Source organism: Carassius auratus, chromosome 12 (assembly GCF_003368295.1).
Source record: "Carassius auratus strain Wakin chromosome 12, ASM336829v1, whole genome shotgun sequence".
Lineage (NCBI taxonomy): Eukaryota > Metazoa > Chordata > Actinopteri > Cypriniformes > Cyprinidae > Carassius > Carassius auratus.
In genome coordinates, this window is record NC_039254.1 from 8,751,503 (window position 1) to 8,778,629 (window position 27,127).

Here is a 27,127-nt window from a genome sequence, read left to right on the forward strand (position 1 = left end):
TCCTCTCACCTCACTGCTCCTCTCACTGCATCTCTCACTGCTCCTCTCACTGCTCCTGATCCTCTCACTGCTCCTCTCACTGCTCCTGCTCCTCTCACTGCTCCTGCACCTCTCACTGCATCTCTCACTGCTCCTGCTCCTCTCACTGCATCTCTCACTGCTCCTGCTCCTCTCACTGCATCTTTCACTGCTCCTGCACCTCTCACTGCTCCTGCTCTTCTCCCTGGGCCCCTTGCTCTTATTCTTCCTTGTCCATACATTGCAGTGTTTGTCTTTTTCTGTTCCCAAAAACATCACTCTTCAAAGTCCCCCTTTTATTGTATAAGTGTCAATGTAATAGAAAAAAATAACCCCTGCCATTGAGTCTAAGCCAGATAGGAATCAGCTGTGGTTGGCCCAATTTACACAACATAAATCAGCTAAGATATTTTGTTTTTGAACTGATATCAATGCAGAAGCAGAGGTTTTTATACTGTATCTAAGGTTTGGAACATTGTTTTTGCTATTGTGGGATGTTGTGTGTTAACATTTGTAAATACTACAAAAACGATCCATAATTTTGTTGGGAGGTATAGCTTGTCTGTTCAGAAAATGTAAGCATTGTGGAAATGTGTTCAATGAATCCATATTGTGTGAAAACGACATGAAATGTGTGAATGGTATGGCCACAATAGACCGATGCTGTGTCAATTGTGTTTAGAGTTTTGAAAATGTGACAACTGCTTGGACAAATGCTTGTTAGCGACTGAAAAAAACTGTAAACATATTATTGTATCAGCAAAATCCAATATTAATCAATCCTCCAATCCATAAACCAGCTCCAACATGTGTATATATTGAAATTGCATTTACTCTGATTTGCTTTTAAATGTGTGCCTTTACCTATAAGTAAAGGTATCTGTGATATGTAATTTGAGATTGTATAGGTTTGCTAGGCATATGCTGGATAAAAACCTTTTGGGAATTGTAATTACATAAATATAAGGTAATCTTAAATGGAGTATAATCACTTCTGAAGAAAACCACCACAAATGGCAGCATTATTTTTCAGCCTGGAGTTTATTTGGTTCAGTTAAGTATATCTGCATATCACACTGCCTTCTTTAGCCCCGCCCTCTTTGTGTTATGCAACCCTTTTTTTCTTTTCTTTTTTTGCATCTGTCTGTTACACAACACTCCTCTTTCATCTGAAATTTGAGATTCAATTAGTCATAATTCTCTAAGGCATCAAAGCATTTTCTGATCAAATACACGGTTACATATTGTCATAAATGCAGGACATGCAAGCAAGGCCCGTTTTTGAATTCTTTAATAATATGTACAACACAACAAGACGCTGAGACAACATCTACAAGTCAAAAAAACGTTTGTAAGACTCACAAAGAGAATTCATTCCTCCCAAAAGAACAGTAGCAATTTGTAAAACATTAAAATCTGAATAAACAAAGATTTGTTATTGCAACAAAATTGGCATCTCACATTCATGCAACTGAGTTTTCTTCTAGTTCATCAGAAAGGAAGCTCAAGGAAAAATTACAAACTGGATTTGCTCTTTTAAAAAGCACCTACAGACCACGAATATGAAACATTTTAACACCTGTTTTTCAGTGTTCGATGAAATTGAGCTTTTGTCAAGATTTCATTACATATGATATTCTCTTTCCACAAAACACCTGAAAATGGACAAATATGGGCACATTGTGTGAGTACTGCTAAATTAAACTTTGTAATAAAAGTCAGCCTAATTTCCACTTCACACAATGAATGGATAACACAGAGAAACTTCTGTGATAAGATATGTTATAAAACCATAAGAGTGAAGTTGCTTGAGTTTGGTTTGTGATATGTAACACTAGGCACTCTTTATAAACAGGCGCTCTGCTGAAGTCACTTATGGATTCATATTGACTGTGAGCTCTGAATGGTGTAGTTCACAATGCAAAGCCATTTTTGTAAAATATTTGAAGTTATTTGAAAAAAATATACATATGATACATATGAAAAACTATAACAGCACTTCATTTGTTTTTCTAAGTTCTAAGCAGATACAAGATCCGTCACATGTACAGTGTTATTTCTGTACATAAACTGACCTCTATGACTCCCATAAAGGGCAAATGACCATGGTGAAGTAAACAAGGTAGGCTTTTAGAGGATCTAATATGTTAATATGAAAGACATTTAATCTAAACCAGATCTAAATATAATTTTATACAGATTTTTTATATATATATATAAAGTTTTACAGATATACAGAGCACATAATTCCAACACTCGCTGACAGTAAGACAAAAAAGTATATTGTAGCACAAAAAAAATATATATATACACATTTACAATATCCTGCTTACGTTTCCCCCCCCCCCCCCCATTTTAACAATTATCTGTAATGATACATTCTCGCCGTATTTCAATAATGGCATCTCGTTTCTACTTTTGCAGGCAAAATGCACCAATTGGTACCCTGTACCAAATTTGCCAAAGGAATTCTTAGAATTAATGTCATTTTTCAGTCGTCAAACATAAACATAGTAAAGATACATAAAGTATATTGAATTCTCAATGCCAGTCATTCTTTATGACTAAAGACTTCCAATGCACATTATTTTCTAAAACTACCTTGATATTACAAAACTTGTCATAAAACAAGAACAAGAGAGGGAAGACCTCTTTTACCTTGGTGCATTACAAAAAAGACTTTAAAAGCTCCACTGGATATACATGGGTGTGCTTTTGAACTGAAGTAAGATTAAAATGAAGGGGATATGTTCATAATAGTGGTTGACAGGATTTTTTAAGAACATGAATATCACTTAGGTGTACAGTTTGAATCATAATCATTTATCTCCTGTTTTCTCCTCTTCAATCATCACCATTATTAATTTATTGCCTTTCATAAATGCAAATAAATCAATAAATGCTTAGGAGTCTTCAGCCGATGCACTTGAAAAAGAAGAGAAAAGGTTGTTAATCGCCACATTATTTACAGTGCTACTTCTCTAAGAGTTGCTGTATTTTAACTCTGAGAGGGCTGTTTTGGTTATATGTTTATATGCGTGCACGTTTGTCCCTTACAGTGGTCCGTATTTGGCTTCATAGCGTGCCACAACGTTCTTGCAGCGCCCGAAGTCCTTGCGCAGCTCTGCCACTTCCTGTCTCAAAGCGGAGTTCTCTCGCTCCAGAAAGGCTGCTCGTACTGTGATCTGATTCTCTTTTAGGCGCCTGGCATCTCGTGAACGTTTGGCTGCAACGTTGTTCTTCTTCCTCCGCTGCCAGTATTTCTCATCCTGAAATAGTGAGTGGACATAAAATCAAATGTGGGGGAACAAGATTTCTCTCTCTCTCCATTTTGATAATGACTCTGTGTTGTTAGAAAATTCAACGGTTAAGATCTTTTTACGTAAACGTTCACGTATTTGCTGACAAAGACTTCAGAACATCTTGTGTCTTTACGTTTAGGGTGTAACTGTTTAAGTTTTCAGCTTCAGGCATAAACATTTTCTTGCCTTTGTTGATCAAAGTTAAAGCGATAGTTCGCCAGAATGATAATTCCGTCATTAATTACTCACCCTCATATTATTCCAAACCTGTACAACCTTTTTTCCATTTTTTTAAACACAAATCAAGATATTTTGTTGAAATTCGGATTATGTTATCGGTATAATGTTATACAACATTATGATCATATTTTGCTTTTTTTGTGTTTTTGAGATAAAATGTATATTAATATTTTTAAAAAAGTTTTTCATTATTTTGTTCAGTTTACACTTTTAGTTAGTTTAAGGAATATTTTGTTGTTTTAATTTTTACCAGTTCTTTTTTCAAATGTGTATGCAGGATTTATTATTTTTTCATTTATTTTTGTACATCAAGTTAATTAAATGGTTTTTAACCATTAGTATAATAACCCTGTGGAAGGTTCGACTGTGTGTTTACCTTCTGTTCCTCAGGCACAAACACTTTCTTTGCTTTCTTGATCATAGGCTGAGGCTTCAGCTCCTCCTCGGAGAAGCGATGTTTGCGAGGGTTGAACAGTTCACCTCCAGGTATGCTGGACAGCACAAGGTCTGTGGGATCTGGCTCATAGGGGACCTCTACCTCGATATCATCTGGATTAATGGGCTCTGGCGTCACACGCTCCTCATCTGTGGTGAATCAGTAAATCACAGTAATGAAATCAAATCAAATTCTAGTAGTTTCATTAGTTTCAGACATTTTTGCCATTTCAACTGAATGTTTAAATATCACTTAATTGTTGTCGAGTCTTTAAGTCCGACCTTCATGATAAAACGCTTGACTGTGTAATGGATTAAGTGTGTTGAGACAGAAAGTACACTATGTTCTGTTTTCTCTGCTGACCTGATTTGGTGTCTGTTGAGCTAGAGCTGGATGCCGTGATTGAGACCACTTCCTCCTCACACTGATCCAGCTCCATGACTGGCATAAGAGAGATCGCCGGCTCTGTCTTGCTCGTAGAGGTCGTGGACGATTTTTCAGTTTTAAGCTGTGTGTTTTCTTTCGCAAGAATCTTTTGCAGGCCCTCATCCTCTGCGTCAGGAATGCCATTCTCCATGAGAAACTCCTCCAGATCCATGTATTCCAGGTGGAAGGTCTCGCCATCATAGGGAATGGTCTTTTCCCAGATGGCAGGTGTTAAGGCAGCTGATGGTCCCATTCCACTGACCCCTCCAGAGTCCACATCCTCAAAGACTTTCTCTTTATCATTTTCTGTCATATAAAAACCCAATAATGTTTTGCTCGAATTCCAAATCTACACGTAATTTGCATTAGACAGACTGGCAACAAATGAAATTCACATTTAATAAGGAAAGTTAACAATATGACTGGTACATTGTATCAGTAATAAAAGTCTAAAAATACTTTTTTTTTTAAATTACACATTTGGAAAAAAAAAAACAACCTGTATAAGTTTCGTCTTGTCACTGGAATAATCGGTTCCTCTTGCAGAGTTTCGTTTCGTTCAAAGAACCGGATAAATAAACGATTTATTCACGAAGATGACACACCACTAGTTCGATCCAGTTTTTCGAGAATGCAAATCATTAAGGCTCGTGAACCATGTTATAAATGACACAAATAAACAGGTTATATATTTATATATTTACAGAAAAGTGTCCTGGTCTGTTTTTATATTAACATACACGATGCATTCAGCAACAGAGCGAGCGCAGACCGCGAGAGCCGACTGGTGCAGAGGCACTTACCTTCATCGCCTTCGAGAAGATTCGGTGGCGGAATAGCCATGATTTTCCTTAAAACTACTGGAAAGGCAGGAGAAGGAGCATCAGAACCTGCATCTGTCGAGACGGAAACAGGGTCCACGTCCATTTCGACCGACGCTGTCGTGCCGAACGTACGAATAGCGTAACGTGAAATCCCTAACTTAAGTTTAATCAGAAAAATGACTTTCAGTTACTCATGCACTAAAAAAATCGATTCTGATATCAGCTCGCCGGGTTTACCCCCTTTTCAGACTCCTGTGTTTGATGCGATTTCGCAGCAAGCTAGAGGAGAGTGTGTTTTAATAAATCACACATACACTTTTTTTTTTTTTTTTAGGATGCGGATAGGTTAAATGACGCTCATTAATAATTAAATAGGCGCGATGACACGGAAGTGTGTCAGTGTGTCGTTGACGTCAAAAGCAACCCCTCATTGGTCGGTCAAAACGGTTACATATATTTTCACAAATGTGTTAGAAAAACGTGGCACGAGCATAGACTGAATAAATACAGGTCACAAGACCCATATTAATAGACTAACACAGAGTTGGGTTTAAATTGTGGGCATACATACCATATAAAACTTTAAAATCACATGCCGTTTAAACGTTTATACCAAATAAACTCCCTTTCATAGTAAGAGTGACCTTCAAGGTCACTTTCTATTAAGCATTAACTTAATCAGCACTAATAAGACAACAGTGCCAGGGATTAAAACGATACCATTGTTATTCATTGCATTAATTAGATCATGTCCCGCAGGAGAACGGTCTGTGAACCCATATCTTAACCAGTTCAAGGGGGGGTTTGGCACATGGCCACGCACGTGCACTCATGGCAAGCACAGTGTGCATACTGACCAATAACAAAGCAGCAAAGGTATAGGAAAAATATTCCAAGTTTCACGTGTAAAAATAGGACGCAAACAGCTAACCCTCGGGTTTAAGACATAAGGTTTAAATGATATGCAACTTATGTTATCCGGACATATTTCATGTTCAACAATATCTTTACAAAAACTCTTATAAGACAGTCTGCATGCTGTCAATAATGAATAAGACTGAATACGATTATATTCGATTAGTTCCTAAAAAAAAATTATATATATATGTGTGTACGTCTTGTTTTGAACAGGTACTTACAACCCTGCAGAATACCAAATGTGTCAGTTAAACACTAAGTTATACAGTGGGAATTAAGGAAAATTGGTGCGTTCAAGTTTCTCTCTAACGATCCGATGCTGAAAAATCTTACCGTTTTCATCAAGCGAAGGGACAGAAAAGGGGAACTCGAGCAAGGATTTGAATATTTCCGGAATTTCTGAAGACATCTCAAAACAGTATCAGTTGCTCAACACTTGGGAAACAGCTGGATGCAAGAGACGCTTAATCAGAGCTTCCACTTCAAACTGTCTCTCACATTAAGATCAGTTTGATGCACCAAGAGTTCTCAAACTTTTTCTTGCGGTCACTCACAAAATCTGTCGTATCCACGAAGTTACTTAACTAGTCCCGCCCCAAATCGCCTTCCATAGGGATGATCATTTTGACCAATGGATATCGTTTCAGTGTGCACGTTGTTTCATAGTCAATGAGGCGCGGTAGTTCATTGGTCATTCTAGCCGTGTGTATTCACTTCGCGAGCCAATAAGAATGAAGACAAGTTATCTAAGTCTAAAAAATCTGCGAGTCAGCAGTGTTACGAAACTGAGGGCAGAAATTTAGTCCAGTTGCGTTATCAATGACATTCACTTTCCATCGACTGAAAGACCTTTATGTCTTGTTTTTAAAAAGTGTTAATAATTAGTAGTATTTCGGAATGAAAGATTACACATTAGGTTTGAAATATTTCGGAATATGAACTGTATTCAGGTATTAACTATTAGTGAATTGCATTCTTCATAGGTATGTAGTATTATCAGTATGTTTCCAAACATTTATCTACCATCTTTGACCTACGACTCACTAACGACAGAGGCAAAATATTTTAGTTAAAAAGACTAACTACGTTTTGTTCACTCACTGTTCAATGAATACAGCCTAATTGAACAGACTGTTTAGACTATAGTCTACAGTACATGCTAGTCAGGTTTCGAGAGAGGTGACTTCTCATTCTAGAAAGCATTTGATTGGAGAAAATATATGTAGTGCAGAGTGATCAATATGACATACACAATTCTGTAAACTTGAAACGCATTTCTTAAAGTGCATTTTGTTATTTCTAGAGCACACTAGATGGCCTCAAGGCTAACAGTTGAATCAACGTGAATTAAATCAGACACATTTTCTAAAACAGTCTATTTATTGTTAAACACTTTCATGAGAATTGGTCCACTGTGATCAATATTTCACTTCCAACCAGGGAGAAAAAAAAAGAAATAAAACAAATGTAAAAAAAAAAAAAAAAAATACAGTACAAAAAGAGGCATTGTTGTTTTTCATTTTCATTTTTTCAAAACCCTGATTTTTACTGGTTATCTAAGCAGGTGAAAAATGAACCAAACAGAAAACAGCTCAACTGATACAATCCAACATTTGCTAAATCCCACATTGTCTTTTCAGGCAGAACATTAATTATTATGAACATATTTCTGCTTTACACTTCATCTAGAAAGTGTGCAAACACAAAGGTCATTTTAAAATGGGCAACCTTCCTTCGTTTCGAAGTCAAGAGAGCCCAAAACATTCCAGTTCTGTGATAAAATAAACTTAAATTGAGAGTGAGTAAATGACCATTACTGCAGCCTCCAGAGAGTCATTGGCCAGCAGTACCAACCCTTTGATATGAATATGAATGATTGCAAATTCCATCCAATGTTTGAACAGAGACAGTTTACTGAGCTTCTCTGCTCTCAGGTTGTGTTCTCTCAGCGGTTATGCACACCACCATCTCAGCATGATCACATTTCAGAAAATTTCAGATGAGATTTATATGCAAAACCAGTCTCCATTGCTAATCCAGAGAACATTAACAACACACTTCCCTCCCATATTTCTTTAAACAAGTTGTCTAATTGTGTATCTCTCATTCTACTGAAAGAGTAGGATTATTTGTTAAGGTATTTATAATCATATATAAATGTATTGTATAAGGCGCTATGCAGACAAACATAAATATCCATGTATGCTTTGTGTCCCGTCACAGTATAGCGCTGTGAGGATCATGAACAATCCAGAACGTGGTGCAGAGGAAAGTAGCGAAGGCATGATGTCTTTTCAGTACAACCACTCTATAAAGCCTCTTAAAAGAGATCCCAGGTTTCAGAAAACTGACAGCAACTAAAACACATCACAAAAGCATCACACTCTTAATGTTAATTGTGTCACTGGCTTTCCATTGTTTAGGTTGAAAGAAAACAGACAGATAACTACCTTAGGATCTCAATTCCTCTATTCCGGACAGCTCACGAAGCATACATAGACATAATTCACCGTTAAGTATTATATTCATACATGGATACATATATTTAAAGTGTTATACATAGCAATTAACATATACGTATATCAATAGCATATAGGAAGATAGAAGTAGTCATAATGGCAATCATTATCATCACTGTCATCATCATAATAATAGCAGTAGTAATAATACGATCGTTCGGTAAAGCGTACTAGGTCATTCCAGAACGTCCCTCTCAATCTCCACACAGACTGGAATCTGTTACCAGGCCAAATCTGCTCCTCCACATCTCATTTAAACCCTGATTTTCAATGGAAAGTACGAACCTGGTTCCATTTTCTATAACAAACCAATCTCAGGGTGCTTCAATTACCATTCTATAGCATTTATAGGCAGTTTGGGGCAGCAAATTCTCACGTAGACCTCACCAATTGGACACTTCTGGAATGACTCATAAGAAAAAAAAAAAAAAAATCACTAACCATCTAATCAGCAATACATGTCATATAGCATAGCTCAATAACAAGAAGTTCTATGTAATCAATACAAGGTAAGGTTATACTTAAGCTTAACTGCTAAGTTATCAATAATCATTAGTAGTATGCCAATATAGTAGATATGTGTGCATGTGTGTGTATATTTATATATATATCTATGTGACAAGGCGTACTAAGGGTAGCACTGCATGTCTTTACAGTATATTATGAATATAACTACTCATAGGCAGGGCAGCTCTTTTGCCTATATACCTGTAACGCATCTCCGTTCATGCTCTTAATATGAAATCAATGGACAGTACACATATACATATATATATATATATATATATATATATATATATATATATAGAACTAATGAGCTATTTTTGAACTGTGGTGAACGAGAGTCTCCTAGTAGCATGTTATGGGTGTTACAGATTATGCACTTCAAATCCCAATCTGATATCTTGAATGAACAATCACGGAAGCATCTTCCAACCTCCAAACACTCTTCCAAAGAAAAAGAAAAATGAATACAAAGTGTATTTTCAGTCCAAATTGTCAGATCACTCAAGACTACGAACAGCCCTTGTGTGCGCACTATCTTCTTTATCAAGCACTGCCAAACTGTCACTCAGTGCAAATGGAAAGAATGAGGAAATGTGTGTGTGTGTGTGTGTGTGTGTGTGTGTGTGTGTGTGTGTGTGTCAGTGCAAGACCTGTGACTGGCATTATGCAAGTTGGGGTGGTTTTTACTTACTTAGTCCATTATTAATTGCCTTGGTTTTATCAAATACATTCGACATCCAAACAAATCTCAAATTTGTTGTAAGTGGCCACTTATGGCTGTACATTCAAACTCTTCTACCAATATGGCAGGAACACAGGGTTAAGCAGCACTTCATAACTTCAATCTGATATCTCACACCACATACTTGACTGAAACATGAGTGGCCTTCATGGGAGGTGATTTGATTTAATTTGGGGGACACACAGTCTGTTTTGGTTTCGAGTTTAAAAAGCACTGTGGGAATAGATCTTCAACTCCTCAGAAATGTGTTTAGGGAACATAAAAACAAACTGCCCTTAGATGAGTCAGTGTAAACTCACATACACCCTATGAGCCTGTGCCAAGTGTCATGTCAGTGAGGGGGCGAATGTGTTTGATAATGGGTGAAAAAGCATGTGGGGGGTGTGTATGTGGCAACAATCACGGTGTTAATCCTATAGACAGGCGCTCTGCCCTAAAGGGCCTCAGAGCGTGGTACTTCCCAGAGTGGCACTTAAAGAGTGAGAAAGGGCCTTAGAAGCGGACATCTGAACATGAAGCCTCATCCAGACCGCCCAGGTCACAGATCCCCTCCACCACCAGACAGCCGTCGCCCAACCTGTCAAAAAGAACACTGATAAATCTGAAAACACAGTTAAAGAAAAATTAGAGCTTTCCACTTTTTCACACAAACAAACCAGTTTCTTCTGTAACCACCCACCATTGACTCAGAATAGTCAGTTGGCATGGCGATCTGTTTTTCCTCTGGGGGTGGAGTCATTAGGTTGCTGTCTGCACGCCGGTTCTGATTGGTCAGTGAAAGCCACATCTCGTACATCTGCTGCATGTCTCTCACTTAAGCGAGCACAGAGAGATACACAGCTTGTATTAAAACGCACTAATGGATTATGAAAACATCAGTGAATCACACCCACCAAGCTATAAATCATTCAGTTAAAAGAAATGGATTCTCACAGCTGTTATTTTTCATGTAGGTCCACACATCCCGCTCCTCCAAACTGTGTGCAAAAGAACAGTTCCCAATATAGTGGCACTTCTTCTGTTTCATGACATGAACACACATCTGCAAGCACAAACGAACAGTCAAAAAAAAAAAAAAAAAAGCATAGAGATTATGTAACAATATAATTTTAACATTTAATATAATAGTAATGAGAAGGTTCCCTGTATATATAGTTAACAGTACAAGTTATTAGAAACTTTTTACCTTTAAAAACTGTCATCTAATCAATGAACACAAATCAAATGGAGATCTATACTTATACCAAACCCTAATTATTTAATTTACATTTAATTTAGTGTTCCTGTTGCTCAATTGGTAGAGCATTGAGGCAAGTTTGGGGGTCCGATTCCCCGGGAACACATAATAGGAAAAAATTGATAGCCTGAATGCACTGTAAGTCGCTTTGGATAAAAGCGTCTGCTAAATGCATACATTTAATTTTAATTTCAGTAATTACAATAGTATTAAGATCTGTGCTAGATATATGTATTGAACCTATCATTTGTCTGAAAAGAATGATACGGAATTGCTATTGATAGAAACTTAAGAAAATAAATATTTCTGTATAATTTACAATAGACATTAACTTCCATTACCATAAATATTACATTGTATAAATGTTTAACAGATCGTGAAAACAGCACCGCAGCTCAGTGTCAACACTTAAACCCGCTTGTCTGAAGAACCTGACAGAACAGTTTCTGTTTATGGTCACAATAATTTAATCAACAAAGGACTGACTCACATCATATTGTTGGGGGTAGGTACGGGAAAAAGGCAGCGGTCGCACTACCACCCACTTTTTCTTCTCAAATGATTTCACAAGCAACACTCTGCGCTCTTTTGTCCAGCTGGAAAGAAAAGCAGACAAAGCATTAAACCATAAATCACACCAAATACCATTGTTATTGACCTCAAGCAAAGCTGCTGCCTACTGTGTCCAATAAAAGCAGTGATATTACAACTGTTCCAGTAAACATTAAAGGTATGTTCATTTTTAATGAGCACATAATGTGCGTCCTGGGGAGTAATAATGGTGCCTGCTTGAATAAGGGAAGCTAACCTGTGCCTGGCTTTGGCGGTGCAGTACTTCAGGGACTTGTCTGGCTCATTGACCTGGCCCTCCCTCCAACACTGTCCACAGACAAACTTCATCTTCAGATTCAAGCCGCGCCCCCGACCGCATCCTACAAGTCCTCCTCCACCTCCTCCTGTGCTCCCGCCCCCGAGGCCGCCATCTCCTCCTCCGGAGACCACAGCACTAGCGCTGACAGCACTGCTGTTACTGCTGCTCCCGCTGGGCTGGTGGGGCCCGAGCATGGGCTGAAGAAGGCAATTGAAAAAAAGAAAGCCTTACTAGACTTGAATCAAAAAAGTCTGACATAAATCAAATCTGCTGTAGGAGAAATCAAGGAAAAAGACAAGATTCCCCTCAAAGATGAGAATTTGTGAGACAGCACAGTGTTGTTTTTCGAGCTCACCTTCTGTCTCTGTGCATTCTGTTCCAATCTGTGCCAGTGTCTCTTAGACTCTTGCACCATCTCCTCATGGGTAATACCTGACCCAACACACAAGCACAAACAAAAACCATCAGTTGCTTTCAATTGTCCTCTGTCAAACACAGTAATGAACCGGAACGCGGGGCAAATGCAGTCACAAGTGACAGTCATTTCCTTCTTGTTTTAATATTATTTAATATCTTAATACGAAACCAGTTTTAATCCTTAACACAGTAGTATATGCACAATACTGGATTTGTATCAGTCTTGTCTGTGGATTAATTTATTCAAAAAAAATGAATCAAAGGGACTGAACCTTCAAAAAACAAAAAAGCATAAACACTTACACACTATAAATCAAAACAGCAGACTGAACCATTACAATATGTTTTATGTACCTGTGTCCTGCTGAAGCACCCAACACTTGAGTTCTATGACTGAATGTGCAAAGGAGCAACTGTCCTCTCGCTGGCAGCCATATCGCACCTCATGGCGGCACACGTCAAACTGGCAGAGTGGGTGAAGAGAGCGTATTTTACTGTAGCGCACGTTTGCCGAGCGAACCACGTGCACCAGGCACCTGTAAGACAAACATATGAGAGGGGATATGATGCGATGGCTGTTTAAGTGCTGCAAAATCATATCAGTGATTCAAGTCTCGATGAAGCAAGAGATAAATGAAAAAAAAGACTCACTTGTTATCATCAAATGGATGTCTTGCAGTGAGGTTGGAACACACTGCGAGATTCTCCTTGCTTCTCTTGCTAATGATACGAGGCTTACTGTCAAAACATTCCTACAGGAAGCCAGAGTCCAGAATGATCACTTAGACAACATATCATAGCAAGAATGTAATATATCTAGCTGTGAGACATTAAATATGAAGGTGCACATTACCTCACAGAGGAACATAAACATGCCCATGTGGAGCTGAAGGAGACGGGTGACACTGAGGGCCCGTCGTTCGTTAGTGCCCAGAGGGTCAAACAGAAGCTCACGACTTAGAGCTCCCTTCCTCTCTTGTGTCCAAATATCTATCTCCTCTTGGCAATAAGCAAAAGTGCAGTTTTCACCATACTGGCACTCCTGACGCTCTTGTACCTCTGAAAAGAGAGATTGACCAAGGAGCTTAATACATTTTATCATTATGAAATCATACATTTAAATAATATTACATATATGCACATATAATCATTGTTTAAATAAAAAGATCTTGATATCCATTTCCAGCATGAGTAGATTCAAGAGATGTTAAGCGTTGGGCAAACAGCAAATTGATTCGATCTACCATTCACATGTTTCTGATTTGCACATTTTGGATTTCAAAAATTCAGAATAATCTGATTAAATGCTATTCACAATGAATTCAATTATAGATTTGATTCTATATTTTAGAGCATTCATAAGACTGTGTAAATACTTCTTCTAATGTGTCTCGAGTCAATAAAATAAAAAAAAAACTATTAAAATGATTCCACTTTAAAGTAAAGTAAACACTGAACACATGTACATACAGGCTACTTGAATGCATACCAAAAAGTGCAATGTGCTGATAAAATATTTTAGAGCCGAACAAACCTAGGAAATCATTCCATATTTCCTTTAAATATTTTCTTTCCATGAGTTTCCTGGTACTGAACTATTTTTAAACTCCCTATTTTCCAGGTTTTTCCCTTATATCCTGCTCTCCCATATAGACAATTATACTAAACACTAAAACAACAATATTTTATCTTACAGATAATGGCAATAAGATTTTTATAGTAGTAAGATTTTTTTTTTTAAAGATTTTAGTAGTAGTGGCCACGCAATAAACTGGTAGCTTTCATCAATGGGTTGAGAGCATTTGACTCTAGACCACAGCACTATTGTGAGAGAGGCGTCATTTGCTCATGTGACTGCGAGTAACAGGACTGAAACAAGATTCAAAAATTCATGTTTCAAGATCGATGCATATGCATCAGCAGGATTTGTAATAAACACTTTAAGAAAACAAGTGAGTTGTTAGATCACTAGCTGACTTTAACACTGGCCATACCCATTTTAGAGTAATGTACATCCCAAACATCTATTCAGTAGATTATTTCCACAATTCTTCAATAAACACTGAGCCATACCTTTGCAGAGAACAAAGGCCCCAAGGAAGTTATTACGAGCAGGACGGGGTCGCACCCTCTTCCAGGTGGGGTCATCTGAGGATCTGAGGCGACAGAGCAGCACATCTCTCTTACAGCGATGCGCTGCATCAGGTTGATAATGGTAGTCCATGACCCGTGGCCCTTAAACAGAAGAAAAATACACTTCTTTCAGACAGATGCAACATGTTTATGAATAGTTCTTATATGCATCTTATTTGTCATTTCACACAGTTAAGAAGTACAATACCTATGCGACTGTAGCAAGCATTGCAGGCCTGTCTGAACTCATGTGTGGCAGCCAGAGGGTTTCGTGACAGCAGAGAAAGATTGGTACCAACTGGTCCATTCTGCTGGAAGCAAGAACAACTCTTGGAGAAGTTGATAGATAGCAAACCATTTAAAGTTACATACAAAGAAGAAATATTGAGTAAGACAGAGCAGTTTACAACTACTGAACATTTTGAACTCACTGCATTGGAGGCATTATGATTCCGCAAGCTGGGGATGAAACTGTGAGAGATTCGTCCACCTAAGATTAACAAAGAAAGTAAAATGAATGGAATACAAATACTTGATTTACCGATAATGGAAGTCGTGGCCTAATGGTTAGAGGGTTGGACTCCCAATCGAAGGGTTTTGAGTTCGAGTCCTGGGCCGGCAGGAATTGTGGGTGGGGTTAGTGCATGAACAGCTCTCTCTCCACCTTCAATACCACGACTTAGGTGCCCTTGAGCAAGGCATCGAACCCCCAACTGCTCCCCGGGCGCCGCAGCATAAATGGCTGCCCACTGCTCCGAGTGTGTGCTCACAGTGTGTGTTCACTGCTCTGTGTGTGTGCATTTCGGATGGGTTAAATGCAGAGCACAAATTCTGAGTATGGTTCACCTCCATACTTGGCTGAATGTCACTTCACTTGTTTTAAGTAGTCTGGCATGCGCACCTAGGCTGCATTTATTTGATCAAAATACAGTAATATTATTACAATGTGAAAATTGTTTTCTATATTAATATCTGCAAATTAAACTTCCTCCTATAATAGCAACCACAGATTTTTTGGTGTATATTTTACTCCATTCTTCAGTGTCACATGACCCTTCAGAAATCATTCTATTCATTTCTAATTCTTATAGACATTGAATACAGATGTGGTGCTTAATCTTTTTGTGGAAACTGAATTTATTTATGTAGCATTTTAAATGTCATGAATTAAATGCTTCCTTGCTAAATAAAAGTAAACATTTCTTTTGAATGGTAGTGTGTATCACATTTCAAGTTAAAACACTCACCGGGAAGTGTGTACTCAGAAAGGGAATCCAGTCCTCCTGAGATTAGTGATCCAGACCACCCCTTCCCAGCAGCATCTCCAGCTCCAGAGCTAAAGGAGCCGAGGGAGTCCATCGTCTGGGAAGAGGCTTCGCTTTGACCTAGCACTGAGGAGGACTCCAGTGGGGGGAGAGGACTGACAGCAGATTTTAAATATTGAGTCGTGAGCTGAGGGGAGGATTCTGGGAGACCCGGAGAGTACGGGGGCCTCAAGCCCACAGCAGTGTTTGGTAGGTTAGTGGGAATGGCCCCTTGAACTGGGTTCTGGTGGACAGATAAGAAAATCAGTACTTTTATATTGATCAATCCAGTATGGAGCAACTATGTCCCACTGTCCCTCCATACAGCTCTCTATTTCACTCACCACGCTGACCTCAGCTCCTTTGGGAATACTTTCCAGCAACGTGTCCAGACATGAAGTGTCCTCATTCATCACACATTCACCCATGTGTTCAGATACAGGTACAGAGTACGGCACCCGCCCCGATGGCTCCTGGCTCGGGCTTTCTGGCATATCTTGGGGCACAACTGGGCTCAGTGAGGGCATCTGTGGGTCATCACTTACTGGGATCGGTGTAGCCAGAGGAGCGGGGATGCACTGGGCACTTGTTAAATCTGTGGGATAAAGATGAAAACACTGAACCACACAATTCATTTTTGCTTAATGAATATCCATTAATGTATTCATATTTAATTAGATTTTTTAAATACTGGTGTATGTATATTTAAATAACATACCTGATCCGATATCAGTCAAAGACTCAAGACCATTTGAGGAGGTCTGTAAAGAAAAACAGGAGATTTGTTCAAGTAATCCAAACTATGCAATTCACAAATTTACAAAACAGATTTTATTTTAAAGAACAGCTTTTTTGTAAAACTTGCCTCCCCTGTAGGAGAATTAGTTTCTCCATTGCTGTCGGTCGCAGATGATGTAGAATCGAGCTGGAATAAAAAGTGTGACATGTTGGAATGAGTACAACTATATCAACTGCAATGATCAATATTTAAACCTAACAATCTAAAAAAAGATAAATAAAAAAAATAAACACAAACCTGAGGGCTGACGTATGCTTTGCGGATTTTCAAACCAAGTTTGTTAGCTAGATCCTGAGCAAGCTCACTGACTTGCCGGTCCTGAGTAAAATAAAGTAAATAATTAATAAACCTTAAATTATATACACTACCATTCAAAATGTTGGGGTCAGTAAAAGGTTTATGTTTTTAGGGGTCTGTTATGCTCAGTAAGGCTGCATTTATCAGATAAAAATGCAGTAAAAACTGTTATATTGTAAAATATTACTTTTTATTTTTTTTTATTTTACTATTTTTATTTAATTTTAAAAAGCAATTTATTCCTGTATTGATGCAGCTGAATTTCCAGCAGCCATTGCTCCACTTTTCTGTGTCTCCTTCTGAAACTATTCTAATTTGCTGATGAAGAAACATGTTGGTTTATCAATGTTGACAACTGTTGTACTGCTTAATATTTTTGAGGAATTTAAGACATTTCTACAGGATTCCCTGAATAGAAAATTCAATATAGCAGTATTTATTTGAAAAGGAAATCTTTTGTGAAAGTTTAAGCTTTGATTCATTTAATGTGTCTTTGCTCAATACAAGCAATGATAAAAACAGTATGACTTCAAACATTTGAATTGTATACATAACACAAGATTAATACAGATTAATGCATATTATAACATACGTGAGGGGCAGTTAATAGGCATCCGGTGCCACACTCATAAGCTTCTCTGAGTCTGCCCAGCTCCCTCAGACAAAGTGCCTTCCTGTAGAGCGCCCTGCGACTGCCCTCCGACACGCACAGTGCGCTATCACAGTCCTGCACGCCCCGCTCATACTCCCCCTAAATAAAAAAATACAAGGGAAGGCAGATTTGCAGAAATTGCCTGAAACAATATTGAATTACGAAATCATTTGCACATCCTTCAATTTAATTAAATCCTCAGCTGATGGAACTTACCAGACTATAATGCGCAGCTGCCCGGTTCACATAAAGGCTCTCTAACAGCTCAGGGGGGATGACCAGTGCTTCAGACTGAGCATATCGAGCTACATTCACACCCTCGCTGTAATGGAGCGCTGCCTGTCTCCACTCTCCATCACGATATACGGTGTTACCTTCATCCAGCAAATTACATACTAGCTGAGTCAGGAATGCCTGAGTAAAGAAAGTAAGAGAGCTTCTATTTGAATTAAGCTCATGAAATACAATAAATACGGACCATTTAGGTGGGGCCATTTTTCTACAGAGATGTCACATATAAAGCATACCTCATAACGTTCAGGTTCTGGGAAAGGCAAAGATGATCTGGCGGAAAAAAAAAAATATATATATATATATTTTAGCAAATTTTCAACAGAGTAGAGGGGAAGAAGTTAATATTATAAATGCATTATGGAGATGCAACACATAAGTCTACACACTTACTGAATGAATCCCAAAGCTTTCTGAATTTCTTCTTTGCGCTTCTGTCGTTCTAGATCCATAGCTGTAAACATATCACAAACAATAAGCAACATTTTATAACGTTTGAACAAACAACTAACGTAAAAATGTAAATACACCTTGTAGGGCCAAAACATACAATTACTGAAAGTGGTTTTAGAAAAAGATAAAAAGCACACGATTTTACGTAAAACTTTTCAGTTATATGGGTTTTAAAAATTCTAGCAAACATAGAATAGATACATACATAGATAAAACTGATATACTGGTGTAGAAAATGTAGTTGAGGTAATTAATCAGGAAAATATTAATGATTCATACTTTTCTAGTCATAACTGAGCACAATAAAGTAATTTAACAAATAATTATATGCACAAAAAATAGATATTACAGATATATCATCTCGAAGGCCCAAAATTCGAGTTAAGCAACTCCCCGGACTCGCCTGGGAAAACACCCACTAATGCAACAATCTCCGGATTCAGAAAACAAAATCAAATACCAGCAATCCTTTAATCGTACTTGAACGCTCTTCAATAGAATTTAAAATATATACCATATTTTACCGACTTAACGTTACAGGGTAGTGTCAGCGGAACACACTAATGAGAAAGTTAACTTGCACGGGCTTCGGGCATAGACTGTTAGCATTAGCTTGAATGCTAGCTAGCGTTCGGCTAGCCTGCTAATGATATCAACTTCAGGTTTGTTTACACCAATTAATATACATGATTAGTTTTATATGCCGACACAAAATAGTTCCAACAAACATCAGAAACATTTTCCTAGAGTCTAATATTTTATTATTAAATTCTAACGGACCTTTTCTAGACAGTATCGTATAAAATCTCTTTAAAATTCTCTCGGTAGCCAATTAGCACGCTAACGTTACATTAACCTTAATAATAACAACTGGCATAAAACACCAGATGATAAAGATGATAAACACCAGAGCAGTTTGATTATTAAAATGTTCATTGCAAAAGTCAGCTATGTAGCAAGCTAAAACAGAACCTTATGAGGAGGACATTCAACCGACCGAAGACTTCAGATCTTCTCTTCCACCAGAGACTGTTTGTTAAAGAAATAAATCCGTTTAATTATCAGGCAAAGGGTTTGGGTGTTTTATTCCTTCCAAATCATACTTTGATTTCATTCGCCTGCCCCAAATCAACGGACAGAACATGAGCCTCTTAAGTTGCCCTCAAGTTTAACTAAAACGTCCAGACTGTGAGGTCCTAAAGGAAGAGAGGGGAGCCTTTTTGTTCAAAGTGGCGCATGTTTTTTTTTTTTTTTGTTTGTTTGTTTTTCTTTACTAAAACTGGGCAGCTATTTCATAAAGCAAAAGCCAAAAGATCTCCCGTTTATTTGAAAAAAAATAAAATAAATAAATAAATATATTGTTAATTTAGTTCAGGTATAAATGTCAATCTCTGGTTTAGAGATTGACTATTTATATAGATATTATAGCGTTATTATAAATTTATATCATGTTTACCTTTTAGTTTTTAGGAAATCATCCATCAATTAAATAAATAAATGTTTGAATATTTTTAAATTAGACTGCTATTAACAGTTGCTGAGACTTTATCACGTCAACAGGATTAAATAAACCCATAGCGATTTTCATAGTACTCAATTAAAGCTAATATTTAGTTATTGTGCAAGTATTTGTAATATATATATTTTCCCAACCTGCTTAGTGATTTGAAACTATTACATCTCCAAAATGATTTAATATTCACACAATGGAGCTCATTCAGCATGTCAGTATGTATTAAAAATTATTTAACAACCTAACGAAACAAGAAGGCGGCAAAGCAACAGCATTCTATGCTGCTAAATGTGCATTTCTATGTACTTTACAAGATATCTGAGGAATACCACAGAATTGTTGTTATTATCTGCAATTTTAGAGAGTGTCAGAGGCATAGATTTATATAAATATAAATATATATGGCCAGGGTTGTCTTGACATGAGGTTAAATTAGGAAGGCTTTTCGACAAAGGATAATGTACTTAATCATAACACTGGTGCGATTTGTGCATTTTGTCTCGAAAATCCACAACCAAATTAAAATAGAATTAGAAATATATCATAATTAAATGTTGGAAAGGTACTTTTAACTTATAAAATTGAACTTCCGCCGTTGCTAGGCTCCTCCGGAATCAGCCGTTTGTTTACACATTTCTTCGGCTTTAGGGAGCATCGTTGAAGCAGTCGTGAGGAGAAACTAAAGCAGCAGAGTAAGTTGTTGTTGCTTTTTTACGTTTTACACGGATTTATAAAAAAAAAAAATGTTGTGCTTGATCGATGTATTGAAGAATATATATTTATAATTAGCTGCAAGCTAGTAACTAATGTTAGTCTTTCGAAGATTTTCGAAGGCTAGTCACCTTATTATGAATGTTTTATCTTGTTTTATCTTAACTTATTAATACCTTTTTTAATTGCCATTTTGAAATCAAGAATAATTGCCTTTGTCTTTCTTAGCTGGGTAATTGTAAATAGCCTGATGTGGACACTGTCTGTTGGCTACAGAGATTACTGCTAAAAAGACCATGCATTGAATTGTGTTATTTTGATGCAGGTTGGAAAGTCTGACTATTTACTTCAAAAATGCCCTTGTTTGGCAACATATTCAGTCCCAAAAAAACACCACCTCGGAAGTCTGCATCCCTTTCCAATCTACATACAGTAAGTACAATTTTCTGTTAGTAAGATGCATTTTAAATCAAACAGTATGTATTTAGAAGCCAAATCATCATTATTATAATTTTCTTTTTATCAGCTGGATCGGTCAACACGGGAGATTGAATTAGGTCTGGAATATGGCTCTCCGGTGATGAATATTGGTGGCCAGAGCTTGAAATTTGAAGATGGCCAGTGGATTTCAGGTATAGCCTCCTGCTATAAAAAGATCAATTCAATTTAATGATAGCAAGCCTGTTGAAGGAATGTAATGAATGTCTTTCTCAATCACAGAGTCAGGAGGTAATGTATCGGGAAGAGAGGTACAGCGACTAAAGAAAAGGAATCTACAATTAGAAGAGGAGAATAATCTCCTCAGGCTAAAGATTGAGGTTCTTCTTGATATGGTGAGTGAAGCTACAATAGCTTGAAAAATATGTCGGCTATATCTATATAAAAATGATAAATGACACACCGCAAACTGCAAAGTGATTTAGCTTTTTTCCTTTAAGCTTTCAGAGTCAACAGCAGAAACACATCTAATACAGAAGGAACTTGATGATGTGAAGAGTAATTCTCGGAGAAAGAAGTGATGAAAGGAAATAAAGGGGATTCAGTCTTTTTTACAAAGAAATTGGTGGAGCTATTGCAAGACTATTTTTAAATATCACTTACATATTACACAATAATTTTTTTATATCACTTTGCATATTTTCTTTTTTAAAATTTTTACTGTTTTATTGCCAATTATGTGGAAAAATAGGTGTTTTTTTGTTTGTTTAGTTCTAATTAATAATTTCAGTTAATGTCCTGTTTATTTTGCCTTATAAATAACTGTGTTGGATTGGAAATGCATTAAAAACTTAATAAAAAACGTAATAAATATAAATAACTTCTGCTTAATTCAACAAAAAGTTTTCAGATTACCGGTACATAAAATCAGATGAAGCTCACCTATAATGTGTTTAGAAAACAATAACTTGTCTTAGCCAGTTTTACCAAATCCTCATTCCTTCTCCTTCTTTAATAGTAATAAACCAAATACATTTTGAATTATAATAAGTGCTGCACTTATTTTATGGCAAAGTTTTTTTACTATGTAAGTTTACTTTTGAAAAGGGGACCTATCAAACTGTTAAACTCCAGATTTCCAAAAAAATAAAAGCACACTTGTTATTGTATCAGATTTTCAATACAGATCCAAACTGCTTAAATCAGTGTTATGACTCTGTGTTGTTTTTAGAATGAAAATGCATTGTGGAACTTACTGTACTGACAAAACATGTAAACACCAAACAATAATTCTACAACACAATTTGTACTATCCAGGAATTTTACCTCATTGCCTATAAATAAGAAACTTTGTGAACAGATTAATTACAGAGTATTAGCATGAAATACAAGGCAAGGAAGGAGGTGCACCAGCAGGTTTATTTAGCAGATCGTGCTTTAAAATAATTAATATATACTGTATACAGTGTCAGTGGACTTGTCAGTGTAAGACTTAGTGCTTTATGTATCTAGATTATATACATTATGTCTACTAAGAAGAACAGGTAGATCATACAACTACTTGAAGAAATGTTCTGTCATTTCAAGAGCCAGGTAAGACAGTTGCTTGTGTTTCAAGTATCTTAAAAAAACAATCAAATAATTGTTCTCAGGATGATATTTATGTTTATCTATGAAGATTTTAAATCTTCCAGGTAAAAGAGCCATCTGGATTTCACTTTTCTTATGACCACTCATCCTGGTGGTGTCATTAATTGTGATATGCAATGTTACATTTAGAGTCTATATGGTTATGTAAAACGTTTGCATTACTACATCTTTCCTAACTAATTCTAGAAACTCTGTAAGACAATGTAGTGTTATGGACACTAATACAAAATGAATAGAAATGATTTAAAATAATGTGACACTTTTACTCAATAAAAAGAAGTGGAGAAAAAAGCATATTATTGCATAGAGGTTTAGAGGTCAAGATTCAAATCAGAATTTTGGAACAGGATATTGCTGAACTGCAGTAAATATAACATTCTAAAGTAGTAACTCTAAAAGTCAGTCCCAGTTGTAATCGGTCAGATGTCTGGTTCCATCAAAAGTCAGACATTTTAAATGAGATTATATGACCGTAATGCACAAAAGTAGAGTAAAAGTGTCTACACACTGAATGTATTCACTCATCATCATACAAATAATGAATGCTGTTAATCACATTTCCATACATTTTATGATGCAACACACAAGCAAGAATAAAATGTGAGGTGAGCAGCGAAGACAAAGTCAACTCTTTTTTTGTCACTGGAAAAAAATAAAATAAATAACACCTTAAAAGACACTTCATGATCCAAGTTTCTGATATTTACTCTATGTTTGATGCATTATGTGTCAGTCAGAGTCATTCAGGTAATGAGTAGGTTGGCCTATGACTGCACTTCCTGGAGGTGAAGGGGAAAAACGTGCTTGCACTCATGTATCAACTTCCTCTCCAGATGTGATTCGGGTTCTGAAACAGCAGCACATGTTCGGTAGTTAATAGAAATTGTTCTGTCTGATCACGTTATTTTATTTTTATTTTACTTATAAGTATATCAAAAACCTTTTATGGTTTCTCGTTTAGAGGCGTGAGCAGCTATGGGAATTATTGTAGAGGACCGAGAGACAGTAGGTGCGCCAGATGGTGGCTGGGGCTGGATCGTTCTGCTTGGATCTTTTGTCATCACTGGCTTTTCATATGCCTTCCCGAAAGTTATAAGTGTGTATTTCAAAGAACTGATGAAAGACTTTGACTGTGGATACAGTGACACAGCCTGGATTTCATCTATAATGTTAGCAATGTTGTATGGTTCAGGTAAGATACTATAAATTTAATTATAAATCCTTTAAATGTTTTAGACAAACCTTTATTCTTTTTTTCTTAATGCTAAATATATTATTGTTCATTTAATCCAGGTCCAATCTCCAGCATCATGGTTAATAAATTTGGATGCCGGCCAGTGATGTTGGTTGGAGGATTGCTGGCCTCAGGAGGGATGATAATTGCATCTTTCACTTCTAACATTATCCAGGTTTATCTCACTGCAGGTGTCATTACAGGTAACTAAAATATATTTCATATGAAACATTTATAAATCTATAAACAGTTTGCTTCAGTGCTCAAACTGACTTTTATATTACTCTGCTGGTCCTTATTTGTGCATGCAGAAAGACTGTAGTTTCGTTTTCGCTATGAAATCTGGAGAGTTTTTAGTGACAGTATGTTACATTGTTACACCAGTAGGTGGCGATGTGTGACTGTCTTTATGAGTGAGTCATTGAATCTTTCATTCATCCAATTCGTTCAAATACACAGATTCATTTGGAAACTACACACAGTCTGCTTTCACTTAAATATGTTCATTGTAGTAACTGTCATATTTATATTAATTAAATTAACAGCAGCTTTTATCCAAAGCGACTTAGGCTACATTCACACTGAAGGGCTTAATGCTCAATTCCGATTTTTTAAAAAAATATGATTTTTTTGCAAGGCCGTTCACATTTCCAATTAAATACGACCTTTTGTGATCTCCTGTGTGAACGTGAAATGACCCAGAAGTGACCCTTATGTGCAGAAGAGTACTCAATGGTCAATGACGTCACTCGTTGTTTGCGGAAGTAGCTAAAGTTAAACATGGATGTCAACAACAGTGTAGTCAACAGCGGAGCTCTTTTTGCAATATTTATTTTTGCAAAAGTTATTTTCCCAACGGAGCCAGCACAATTACAATCTTCTCGTTTTAAGCCTAAGTTCCCACCTAGTTCAACGCAGAATTATGACGTTTGTAGCGTATCAATGACATACGGGTCAAATACATGTGGCCTGGCCATTCAGACGGAGGTCGCCTTTCAAAAGATCGGATACGTATCGGATTCAGGACCACATACCCAAGTGGCCTGGGTCACATTTGAAAATCCTGAGTCTGAACGACTCAGGATCTGTGTCGTTCTGACTGTCATGAAAAGATCAGATACAGGTTGCATAGGGGCAAAAAAATCAGAATTGGGGCGTTTCAGCCTGCAGTGTGAACGTAGCCTACAGTAGAAGGAATCAAATGTCTTTTTAAGTATGCTTTAATTCTCCTAATCAAACCGTTTTGGTTTCTGGGATGTAAACACCACACAAAATACTATTATAAAACCGAGTCCTTAAGTTGTTAAATTCCATATTTTGAATGAATGATGCCTTTGTCTCTCTAAAGGTCTTGGACTGGCTTTGAACTTCCAGCCATCACTGATTATGCTGGGGTCTTATTTTGACAAACGCAGACCACTTGCCAATGGACTGGCAGCAGCGGGAAGCCCTGTATTTCTGGCAGTTCTTTCTCCTTTAGGACAACTGCTGCTCAGCCACTATGGATGGAGAGGAGGCTTTCTCATCACTGGTGGTCTTCTGCTCAATTGTTGTGCATGTGGAGCAATTATGAGACCCCTGAAATGCAAAGAAAGGAAAGCGAAAGCTTGTTCCAAAGAACTCAAGGAAATGCTGCCTCCTGAGGCTGGACAAGAGAATATCGTTTGTGAAAACAATAATGATACAAAGTCCAGTAAAAAGAAGCTTTTGGACTTCAGTGTACTTGCTGATTTAGGGCTTATTATCTATATTATTGCAAAATTTATAGTTGTCCTCGGCCTATTTGTTCCAACTATTCTTCTAATCAACTACGCTAAGGACCAAGGAGTGCCTGACCAGGATGCTGCCTTTTTGTTGTCTATTATAGGATTTATCGATATCTTTGCTCGTCCCACATGTGGCATGGTGGCCGGTTTAAAATGGATCCGACCCAAGATGCCCTATTTCTTCAGCCTGGCCTTGCTCTTCAATGGCCTGACAGATGTTTGTTCAGCTAGAAGCACAGACTATAAGGAGTTAGTTATCTTCTGTGTGTTCTTCGGGCTGTCTTATGGCATGGTGGGTGCTCTGCAGTTTGAAGTGCTAATGGGTATTGTGGGAAAAAGTGGATTTTCCAGTGCACTTGGCCTAGTGCTTCTTATTGAGGCAGTGGCTGTGCTGATTGGACCTCCCTCTGCCGGTGAGTTATGATGAAAAAATCCTCCGTTATGAAATGATCATTTATGATAAATTGGTAAATGTAATAAATAATGTTTTCTTTCACGTATTTTTTCCCCATAGGTATATTGGTGGATAAGTACAAGAACTATGAACTGATTTTTTACATGGCTGGAGGAGAGCTGATCTTTGCTGGAATATTTCTTGCCCTTGCATCATTCTTCTTTATTAGACACAAGAAACACAAAGATGCACAGCAGATGCATAATGGTGATGCGGCAATCAATCCTAAAGGATAACCATTGGAGAAAGCTGACATTTGGGACATTTATGTTCAGTTAGTTATGTTTTGTTTACTAATGTGTATTATGAAGAATAGTGTCTTGTATTGTGTGTGTTTTTAGATTTCTAACTCTAAAACCCACTTTTGAACACGCAGATGAATGAGAAATAAGGATGTTTGAGACAATAAAAAGGTGATCTTAGAAATGTTATTTTATATTTATGTTGGTTTTATGTGCTGTAGGCCTACATAAGTACACAATTGTTTTCTTTTAATTTAAGAATTTAATTTTTAATTTAATTGTAATTAAAATGAGGACAAAAAAATTAAATGGATGAATGTCTTAAACATAAAAAAGGGGACAATAGAAATGTTGTCTTGGGAGCTTACACAAATAAGTTTTAGCTTTAATACTAAATGCTATACAAGTAAAACTTAAATTAAAAGAAAGATAATATAACTATTCAAAGTGACAGGCACGCCTAAAACGTTAAAATGAAAACTGCAACTATAATATAGTTATAATATATAATTATATATAATAATATATAATATACATTTACATTTAGTCATTTAGACGCTTTTATCCAAAGTGACTTACAAATTAGGACAGTGGAAGACAAAAACAACAAAAAGTGCAATTGATATATAAGTGCTATAACAAGTCTCAGTTAACTTAACACACTACATGTAGCAAGGGCTTTTAAATTATATAATAAATAAAAAGAAAACAGATAGAATAGAAAAAGAAAAGA

General features: G+C 36.9%; 4 protein-coding genes across 10 annotated transcripts; 2 read left to right on the forward strand and 2 right to left on the reverse strand.

Annotated features, from left to right (window-relative positions):
• Positions 1-1,292: 1,292 nt before the first annotated feature.
• tefa (TEF transcription factor, PAR bZIP family member a) lies at positions 1,293-6,741 on the reverse strand. Of its 4 annotated transcripts, none has more exons than XM_026276754.1 (5): positions 6,498-6,741; positions 4,360-4,728; positions 3,937-4,145; positions 3,076-3,287; positions 1,293-2,943 (listed from the first exon to the last, which is right to left on the reverse strand). In XM_026276754.1, the coding sequence occupies exons 1-5, from the start codon at positions 6,571-6,573 to the stop codon at positions 2,922-2,924; spliced, it is 888 nt and encodes a 295-aa protein (XP_026132539.1). In that variant the 5' UTR covers positions 6,574-6,741; the 3' UTR covers positions 1,293-2,921. The 4 variants fall into 4 exon arrangements, with proteins under 4 accessions (XP_026132539.1, XP_026132540.1, XP_026132537.1 ...); XM_026276755.1 differs by lacking the exon at positions 6,498-6,741 and adding an exon at positions 5,818-6,232; XM_026276752.1 differs by lacking the exon at positions 6,498-6,741 and adding an exon at positions 5,226-5,784.
• A 2,740-nt stretch (positions 6,742-9,481) lies between these two features.
• On the reverse strand, positions 9,482-19,617 carry zc3h7bb (zinc finger CCCH-type containing 7Bb). 4 transcript variants are annotated; one of them, XM_026276758.1, is made up of 22 exons: positions 19,384-19,617; positions 18,327-18,387; positions 18,170-18,206; positions 17,859-18,056; positions 17,583-17,741; positions 16,931-17,011; positions 16,760-16,819; positions 16,613-16,655; positions 16,239-16,489; positions 15,838-16,138; positions 15,022-15,080; positions 14,799-14,901; positions 14,531-14,692; positions 13,311-13,516; positions 13,109-13,209; positions 12,812-12,993; positions 12,396-12,472; positions 11,978-12,237; positions 11,660-11,765; positions 10,866-10,974; positions 10,612-10,745; positions 9,482-10,509 (listed from the first exon to the last, which is right to left on the reverse strand). In XM_026276758.1, exons 2-22 carry the CDS (start codon positions 18,383-18,385, stop codon positions 10,471-10,473), a joined length of 2,727 nt encoding a protein of 908 aa, XP_026132543.1. In that variant the 5' UTR covers positions 18,386-18,387; positions 19,384-19,617; the 3' UTR covers positions 9,482-10,470. The 4 variants fall into 4 exon arrangements, with proteins under 4 accessions (XP_026132543.1, XP_026132544.1, XP_026132541.1 ...); XM_026276759.1 differs by having other exon boundaries at positions 14,799-14,898; positions 19,359-19,617; XM_026276756.1 differs by having other exon boundaries at positions 19,359-19,617.
• An 850-nt stretch (positions 19,618-20,467) lies between these two features.
• Positions 20,468-22,255, forward strand: cby1 (chibby 1, beta catenin antagonist). Its single transcript, XM_026277656.1, has 5 exons — positions 20,468-20,591; positions 20,936-21,042; positions 21,137-21,242; positions 21,331-21,443; positions 21,549-22,255. Exons 2-5 carry the CDS (start codon positions 20,965-20,967, stop codon positions 21,627-21,629), a joined length of 378 nt encoding a protein of 125 aa, XP_026133441.1. The 5' UTR covers positions 20,468-20,591; positions 20,936-20,964; the 3' UTR covers positions 21,630-22,255.
• A 1,246-nt stretch (positions 22,256-23,501) lies between these two features.
• Positions 23,502-26,563, forward strand: slc16a8 (solute carrier family 16 member 8). The gene is made up of 5 exons (XM_026276761.1): positions 23,502-23,567; positions 23,660-23,890; positions 23,992-24,135; positions 25,281-26,111; positions 26,213-26,563. The coding sequence occupies exons 2-5, from the start codon at positions 23,674-23,676 to the stop codon at positions 26,386-26,388; spliced, it is 1,368 nt and encodes a 455-aa protein (XP_026132546.1). The 5' UTR covers positions 23,502-23,567; positions 23,660-23,673; the 3' UTR covers positions 26,389-26,563.
• Positions 26,564-27,127: the final 564 nt, after the last annotated feature.